The 9,156-nt window shown below is 39.7% G+C and overlaps 1 protein-coding gene across 2 annotated transcripts; it reads right to left on the bottom strand.

Moving 5' to 3' along the window:
- Positions 1-1,629: 1,629 nt before the first annotated feature.
- Positions 1,630-9,133, bottom strand: LOC135467091 (methylated-DNA--protein-cysteine methyltransferase-like). Of its 2 annotated transcripts, XM_064744855.1 has the most exons (5): positions 9,066-9,125; positions 7,446-7,602; positions 5,800-5,972; positions 4,119-4,270; positions 1,630-2,905 (listed from the first exon to the last, which is right to left on the bottom strand). In XM_064744855.1, exons 2-5 carry the CDS (start codon positions 7,455-7,457, stop codon positions 2,646-2,648), a joined length of 597 nt encoding a protein of 198 aa, XP_064600925.1. In that variant the 5' UTR covers positions 7,458-7,602; positions 9,066-9,125; the 3' UTR covers positions 1,630-2,645. The 2 variants fall into 2 exon arrangements, with proteins under 2 accessions (XP_064600925.1, XP_064600931.1); XM_064744861.1 differs by lacking the exon at positions 7,446-7,602 and having other exon boundaries at positions 9,066-9,133.
- Between the last annotated feature and the right edge of the window lie 23 nt (positions 9,134-9,156).

The raw sequence follows: 9,156 nt of genomic DNA, 5'->3' as shown, positions 1-9,156 counted from the left end.
GGACATAGATGTCAGAAGTGTGCCATGCATGTATTGGTCATGATGAAAAGAATTTCTCAGATATAAGTGATAAATTACACGTTTTACCAGCCAGACGTAATAACGCTTGGAAACTATGTGAAATCTTTATATTTATCTTGACTTGAACACTTTTAGTAAGGGGTTACTGCCCATGTGCTGCTTGCTGGGACCAACATCTTTTTCTTTACTTCCACAAGTCTTTGCAAGTCCCTATACATTACAGTACTTAAATATATGTAAATGTGATTTATTTATTTATTTGATTGGTGTTTTAAGCTGTACTCAAGAATATTTCACATATACGACGGCGGCCAGCATTACCCTGGGTGAAAACCGGGCACAGCCCGAGGGAAACGCGCAACCATCTGCAGGTTGCTGGAAGACCTTCCCACATACGGTCGCAGAGGAAGCCAGCATGAGCTGTACTTGAACTCACAGCGACCGCATTGGTGAGAGATTCTTGGATCATTACGCTGTGCTAGCACGCTAACCAACTGAGCCAAGGAGGCCCCAAATATATGTAAAGTTATGGTCACTGGTACAGACAATCTGTGCCGATATTTTTGATGATTTTCTGCTTGTATGAGTGGGGAATGAGTTTATCAGACGCCAAAAAAATACATTTGTAGCCAAACAAAGCGAGATGGAGACAATACTCTGAGGTACAAATCTTCTAGTACCATGTATAGTGAGGCAGCTTCAGCTTCAACTCCAGCTTCCCATGGTATTTGTTCATGTTTTCTTCTTGGAGGGGGAAAGGTCAGCCTCTGTCCGGGTACCGCTCTCTGCTTATCATATAGCACTGCTGAGCTAGTGTTAGTAAATCACAGACGCACAAGCCAAGGTGCAGCATGTCCCCTCCACAAGGGACAACCACCAATGATCTCAACTTTGTTTTTTTTTAATACGACAAATCAAATTATCTTATACTTTCCAAATCTCAGACAGCACCCTTCAACCAAATTTCACAAGATATGCGGTGCCAGGCCTCTACTGATAAATGTTTTTGATTTGACTAGATTGTGATACATTCTCAGGCATACATGTCAGTTCAAACAGTGAACAGAACAGCTGTGACTATTAGACTAACACCTTAAATCATATTAATGGCAGCCTAGTATGTTGGCAGAGGACGTTTTAAACCATCAGTCTTCGGCAAGTTACTTGTGAACTTTCCAATGTCTTGCATCTACTGGTGGAAGGCAAACTCACCAATAGCTGCACACATTAAAGTAACATCACCTTTTCGCCCAATGGAAGCAAGAGAATGTGAATGAACCCCATTTCTGGTAAAACAAAAGCAACTAATCACAGGGCCACCACCCTCTCCCTAGCTTGACCTAATGTCAAACTGCTGAGAGCATCAGACTATATCTTACAGATATTAATTTTAAAGAGTCCTAAACCAAAGCTACAGATGTTTTGCTGACAGAATCAGTGTAAAACAATTGCCATTTGAGATGGACAAGTCCACAGGCAAAGATGACTTCTATAGACAATACTGCCGATACTCTCCAAACGGACTCGGAATGAACCTTTATCTATCTCTCACATCCACTCAATGTTAATTCTGTTGGCAATTAGCTATTGAAAGAAAACACGGAATAAACATTAACCAATATGTATCAGATTTCCGTAACATTTTACTTAGCGCAACTTAAATGAACAGTAATGTTGAAATAACATGATCTGGTGCTCAGTGTTTTAATATTCCATGTACAGTAGCATCTGCTTATCTAACCACTGTCATAATTACATGCATATTCATACAGGTATAAGAATCATTTAAGTCCACAGATCAAACAGCGGTCATAGATACATGTATAATACTGATTTCTGATTCCTGTTACTATGTCCATTACTTTCTATAAATGTTGTCTCCATCAAGACTCAAGGATTTAATGGCGATATCCAAAATCAATCAACTACAGCACAAAGAATGGGCAATATATGGCACACTGAGTGGCATCCTTCCTCAGTTTGTATAAGCCCATGATCATGGTACCCAATTATGCTCTGTGTGATGACCATATTTAACTATACACCTCACATATTTGTACTCGAGCAATCCAGATTTATTTCCAATATCAAACAATATGCATTACATGTACATGTCTATTTTCAAAAATATAATTTTGGTGAGTCTTATTACTAATTAGCAAATATTAAAACTGACTGATATCACAAGGAATCTTTTTACTAGGTATGCACTGTCTTCAAGAAGCTATTTGAGCACAACTCTCAATGTTACTGGCAACTAGCTACATCAAGATGATACTAAGATTCCTGAAAAAAAATTAGCAGTGGCAATGTTCTGTATTTTGGATAGTGTATGCACATAGAGACTACTTACATACAGGTAACAGCTATTTACCACTACGATAACCAAAACAGCTGGTACATCTGCAACATGCCAACAAATGCAATGAAGTCAATCCTTCCAGAAATGTTGATGCATATATGACATGAATCTTTCATGGCGATAACTGAATCAAATAAACAATGACATAATTAGCAGCGATATTTGTATCCTGTCACTCCTAATGAACTATTGGTGACATGTAGTTATCAGTTCCACCTTAATACATTGTGGAAAAAAAAAACATTCATGAATAAACAGGTTTTCAAATAGCCTCTTCATGATTGAGCAGCCACTCTTTCACTGTGTTTTTCTGACCGCTGCTGTAGTTGCCTAGTTTGCCTGAGCTCTGTATAACTCTGTGACATGGGACGATCAGCTGGTATGGGTTAGACCTCATAGCCTGACCGATGGCACGGCTGCCATTCGGGCACTCACACAGCACGGCCAAGTCTCGGTATGATATTGTCTGACCGTAAGTCACTTTCTCCGCTAAGGTCTTCCATACTTTTCCAGTAAATGAGCCTATGAAAAAATTTAAAGCAAAAAAGCAAAGCAAAAGGTGTGAAATGTTTTTTTATATATTCATTTGGTGTTTAATGCAGCTCTCAAATTGTTCTGTAATCAAAATAGCTGTCAGGCTTACTGGTGGAAAAAAATGGACGTAGCACAGGAGAAACCACCACACCTTTACCAAGTGTAGCATTCCTGACTTGAAAGGCCACAGCCAAGCTTGAGCTGGATTAGAACATACAACCTGATCAGTCAAAACTCTTGTAACATTAGCCATACGAAGAGAGTATTACTTATGTCAACATAGATTTCCACACGTACAAGCTATGTTACCCAGTCTAGTTACTTGAAAGACAACATACCTGACACAGTCTTTGCACAGGTTTAAACATTTAATAAATTTACAATGGGACAAAAATCAAAACAGGAAAAAACGAATCACAACATTTACAGTACAATTCCAGAACTCATGACACGTCACAAGGACACAGCGCAACACAAATCCAGTAACCCTGGCAGAAGTCTATGAAACGTGCCACAAGCATGTAAATAGCTACTTAACATAGCACAAAAGCAGACACACAGACGGTAGGAATCCAGAAATTATGGCATAATAAGAAACAGTTGCAGAAATTGGCATACAGGTAGACTGAGAAAGACGACAAACCAAAATTCGTGGCAAAGGTGAAACATCACTACATTTGTCAACACAAATGCAGACAGAGAACGACAAAAATCCATGGTTGATGGCACAGAAAACATCAATGTGTACAGGAGTCCGCACAATTTCAGGACACAATCAGGAATGTTGAACACCCAGTACAATTACAGGCACACTACACAGTACATGAAGGAATCACAGCACAGATTGAACATACAGGATGGCACTTCCACAAGTAAATGAACAAGGGTGTTTGACTGTATAGACTGCATTTCATGGAAGAAGACATGAAGTATGAAATATCATTACGCCTGATCTATCAGAAGGGAAATCAAGATGTCTCACTCCACTAGGTGCACGATCCAACTCACCGGGAATAAACAACACGTGTTGCATTACATGATGTTCAGTCATGACTGATTAGGCAGTGGCTGATAATGTAATATTATCTCAAGATTTTGTTTATCTGTTGCATAACAATACTTTAACATTTTTTCAGTCAATTAGAGGAAGAATTCTGGCTTGTAATTTTGGAGGTTCAGGATATTGACCCGACATACTTACCCTCCTTGGCGCCCGTGATACAGAGACGAGGGGGCTCTGAGGTAATTCTGCCTGGAGAAAAGTAATCTCTCAGCCATTCCACACACTGTACGGCAGGTTTATAGGTGTACCCATTATCCTGGTACAGTTGGGACTTCACGCACACTTTCTGTCTGAAGAAGAAAAATCAGTGTCTGCTTTAAGGCATGAGCACTGATACTGTGTTTTACCTAGAGTTTGGCCTGTGGAAATCATGCACTTTCAAAATCACACAAAGGCCTTAAAATAATACCTCTGCTGCCAACACTGTTAGCCGAGACATTGGCTGTGAACCTTAAATACTGGGTACGGTTTAGTTCAAAGCCGAGAAGCTATCCATAGTAAAATATGTATTTGGGAACTTTTCTTCCTTTCTTAAAAATACGAGAAAACACTTGCGTGTCATCGGCAAATGTCAAAAGAATTAGGCCTACATTCGCTGAAGACTTCATGGTCTTTTGGACAATATTAATCTCATTCCGTGGCGCATACGAGTGGTAACTTGATAATATCTTGCTTCCTGAGCCCTACTCTCAAACGTGTAACTATTGTTTTCACGCGCCGCACATGCACAATGTGATTGGCCTTTAGGTGATACAAAAAAAAAAAAAAAAAATTCGCAGTCACAGCGTCAATTTCTTGACATTTTAAAGCGTCTGGTCCTCCACACTCAACAATCAGCTTTCAAAACACTGTTGTTCACGTTTCCGTGCTGAGCTGTTCTATAGATTGGAATACTTAAATAACGTTGTGATATATTTTTTACATCATGTGAAGATTCTCAACAAACGTCAACGTGATTGATGTGGATCAATTTAGGCCAATCGTGTCAGCGGCATCACATAGTGAGGAGCTCAAAGCAGACCTTATTTTTGAATTCGATTGAGATCTTCTGAGCAAATATCAAATAAATGTCAGTGTCAATGGTTTCAAAAGGTGCATAAATGTATTACCTTGTGGACAGACCATGTATTAAGTGGATTTGGATATTAAGTATTGCATAGGCAGGGAGCTTTGTCGCTCGGTAGCTGAATACAGGTACAATGTCATAATCTGGTGCACACATCGTTTGGGCTAAGGATGACAGTGGTCTCCAAGTATCAGTAAATATAAGCCATCCTTAGACCGGATTTTCGGACTAAGGAAATTGTATATCTTGAAAGAGCACTGTATAAACAAAGTGACATTTCAAACGATCAGCAAAAAAAAAGAAAAAAAAAAAAATATATATATATATATATATATATATATATATATATATATATATATATAATATTTTAATTCTGGCCTTCTGCACAATGCACTAAGTCAGACATTCAGTAATTTCTGGTACTTAATATGCACACATTCAAATAATGATGGAATATCCCTCTCATGCTATTGTGTTCTACATGTGTGCAAACCCTGAACTCAATACCTGCAGAACTTTATAAGGTAACGCCACGAACATTTTGTTTAACATTGCTTTCTCTATTATTGGACAAAAATGCAAATGCCTAGGGTACTCTATACAGGCGAGCTAAAAATGTGTCACTTAAAAAAGCGAAACTTTAAATGCAATACAGTGTTCTGTAAACAGTTAATTCTATGCAAGTATAAAGACAAGGCTTACCAAGAAATGCTTGGTTCCCTCATTTTAAATGACCACCTTATTTTGTCTTACCCTGGCCTGGGTTTGAAGTTGGCATCAGTGATTGTAGACAGCTGACTGAGAGAGTGAACTCCCTTGGGACAGCATACCAACTCCATCAACCCTATTGCTGTTTCCACGAGGAAAGTGTTAGTTGGTCCATAGTGACACTTGAGTCCAGGTTTTATTGGCATCTTTAATATATCCTGAAACAGAGAAATCTCTAGTTCTACATAATATAACCATGCAGGCATACATGTAAGCAGGCACAACTCAGGCTCTTCAAAGTGTTTAATGTACGGTACCGAGGCAGCAGGACTTGGGCTTTGTTTTAACAGGGGATTAACCTGTCTACCCTAAGGCAGATGACAGCGCATACACTCTAAGAGAACAGCAGCTTTTGACATCTGTGGTGATAGGTACTCACCACCCAGTCGTGCGTCGCTTGCTCACAAAAGAGGCCCCCTATACAAGCAGCGAATAATTAATAAAGATAGGATAACAGAACAGATGTTACACCACTTTGATTCACTTATCACAGCAGAAGAAATTTGCAATTTCCTTGGGAATAACATGTTTAAAAGCAAATAGCCTAACATTATAAACAGAAACATTCCGGCAGTCATGTTTGAATTCCTCTTCATTTTCAACAAAATTATGACCAAAGTTTTTTGTCCTATTTTCTTGTTTTAACAAGTATTAAGACATATTTATCTTACTGAATTCACTTTGTTACTGATCAACATGTCGCCAACTCACCTGTCGGTTATTTCTTGCTGCACCTGGCCCTGTGCATGCCTTCACGTATATGGCGTAAAGGAATTAGCCAGTAAGGTGTACCACACGTAGCCTGCTATATACTCCCCAATATTTTACCCCTGATGGGTTTTAATATTCGTAAAAACAGTAGGAAGCTGTCTGCATACAGAGCATGTATATATGGCATATGACATGAGTGTGGATGGCATTCCTGTCTAACGGCAGTCGGATTTGGCTACGACATTCCATTGCGATGCACCACATGATGGCACACTGCGATTAATGCTAACTTTGTATAAGTCTCCATAACCAGTGGTTTACAGGTTATGTTGACAAACATTAGCAAGAAGCTAATGAATGTTCAACAGAGGCATGTATTCACATCAGGTAAACCTATTCAGCTTAATTCTCCTAATAAGCGGGGACTACAAATGAGCACCTAAGTTGACCGGGCATTTTGAGAAATACAGGAATGTAGTGTTCACACAAAACACACTTGGTAAGAACCGCTCAGGGGGCCCTAAATTTCCACATGTACATTCAGTTAATTTTTTTACTCAAAGTTAGTGGCCATGATGGAATACTTTTCCTGGCAGTTCACCCTAAGCCTGGCTGGTGTATGCACTGTGAGGCATGGTATACACTGAATATAAAAGGCTGCACGGCCACGGGAGATTTCACTCAGGGTAGTAAGGCCTACTTCCATACATACCTCCAGGATATAACCGTGGTACTGTTTTCATAGTCAGTATCAAGCAAAACCATTTCATGTATACACAGGGAAGCCAAGGAGAAGGCTCCTTAAATTCAATTACTTTCAGTATTTGTTTGAAGATTTCATGTTGTTGTTTTTCTTACATTAAAACACTAGTTAATTTAATTAAACATTGAGGTTATTTTCATAAATTTCAGATATTTACCTGACTTAACATTTAATCACTCAATTAATCATAGTTTTGGAGTGATATTATAGCTGCTCTGAGCCAATCCTCAGTAAACACTTTGGTCATGGGACTAAAGCACTCAACAGGAGGTGAAAGTGGATTTAACCCAGGAGAGGTAGGTATTGAAGACGATCTAAACAAAAAAAAATCAAACATGTTGCTTTTAGGTAAGAAATTCTTTCCAGAAAAATAACCAGAATGTGTTTAGCCATCAGATATAATACTTTCAATGTCCCAGAGTACTTTAAATTTTAGTGATCTGCAAAAATCAGCATTTTGTCCATTTAGGAACCCGGGTGCTCGAAACCATGAACTGAAAAATCCCTTCAGTCCATTCTGCAAAGTACTTTGTGAAATGAAGTGGGCCTTTAAATCACCTATAAAACAGCAGCACAATTCCTGTTGTGGATAAAAGAGAATAGGGCCCTCATTAACTTTTTATCTATTTGATTGGTGTTTCATGCCGTACTCAAGAATATTTCTCTATGGGGAAAAACCCACGACCATCTGCAGGTTCCCACTTATGGCCGGAGAGGTAGTCAGCATGAGCTAGACTTGAACTCACCAAGACCGCATTGGTGAGAGGCTCCTGGGTCATTAAGCTGCGCTAGTATGCTAACCAACTGAGTCACGGAGGCCCCTCCCTTATTAACTTAATGCTTCCTGCATGTACATGTATGAATCCATTTCGGGGTCAAATGTTATTGAAATCCACACAAATATTAATTTCCTTTCCTCTTCTCAAAATAATTTTGTGCAGGCCTGGTGAGCCCCTTGCACTAATATCTCAGAATCACATGCTAAAAGATATGGAGTGTGTGAATGCTTGGGGTTGTACTTAACAATTTTTCAGTCATATGGCGACGAAGGAGTCCTCAGAGTATATGTAATGTGTCTCCTTGTTGCAGAACGGATTTCCATCCCTCTTTTATCTAGTGTTGCTTCATTGAGACGACTTTCCGAAGGCAAGTAAGCCACCTCACCCAAGCCATTATACTGATACACGTCTTTGCTTTATCCCCTTCATGCTGAACGCCAAGCCAGGAAGTTACAACTTCCTCTTCAAAGGTCTTAGCTAGGTGTGACTCAACCCAGGATTGAGCAGGTTTTTAGGTTGGTGTCTTTTATTCGCACAAGAGTTGTACGATAACAAAGAGAATCGGCCTGGGCCTTCGTTGAATGCGAAATTAATACTGTTAGTGTCGAGATACCAATGACGCTAGACCAATGTAAGAAAAGGAGTTGGGTCTAATTGACAACCCAGTAAATTTCGTATAAACACCAGCCCTTTTTTATTCAGCATCTTGTACATCCTGATCTCCAGCAGAATATCGTTAGTATTATGACCAACATGTAAGATTACTGTGGCAGTATAGGGTGGCCTACGAGCTAAACTGCTAAGAACAAGACCTTACTGACAGCCCAAATTTCGTTACATCAAGGAATATGGCGGGGTGGGGGTGGCATGTGATGTTAGTGTGTTCGCAGTGGGAAACTCTCCCAACAACAGATTGGCATTATTCCATCATCTGAGCGCATCACCAGGACGCCTACAGAGGAAGTGGTGAGATGTCAGTTCGGTGTCAGACGTCTTACCTGTTTGCCTCAGGTTAGCTTTCCTGCTGATTTCCCGCCGTGTTGGGTTATTTAGGCCAGCCTCGTTCTGGTGCTGTCTGCTTTGATCCCA

This window comes from Liolophura sinensis, chromosome 1, assembly GCF_032854445.1.
Source record: "Liolophura sinensis isolate JHLJ2023 chromosome 1, CUHK_Ljap_v2, whole genome shotgun sequence".
Lineage (NCBI taxonomy): Eukaryota > Metazoa > Mollusca > Polyplacophora > Chitonida > Chitonidae > Liolophura > Liolophura sinensis.
The sequence above is the reverse complement of the archived record's forward strand: the minus strand, read 5'-3'. Positions and strand labels throughout refer to the sequence as shown.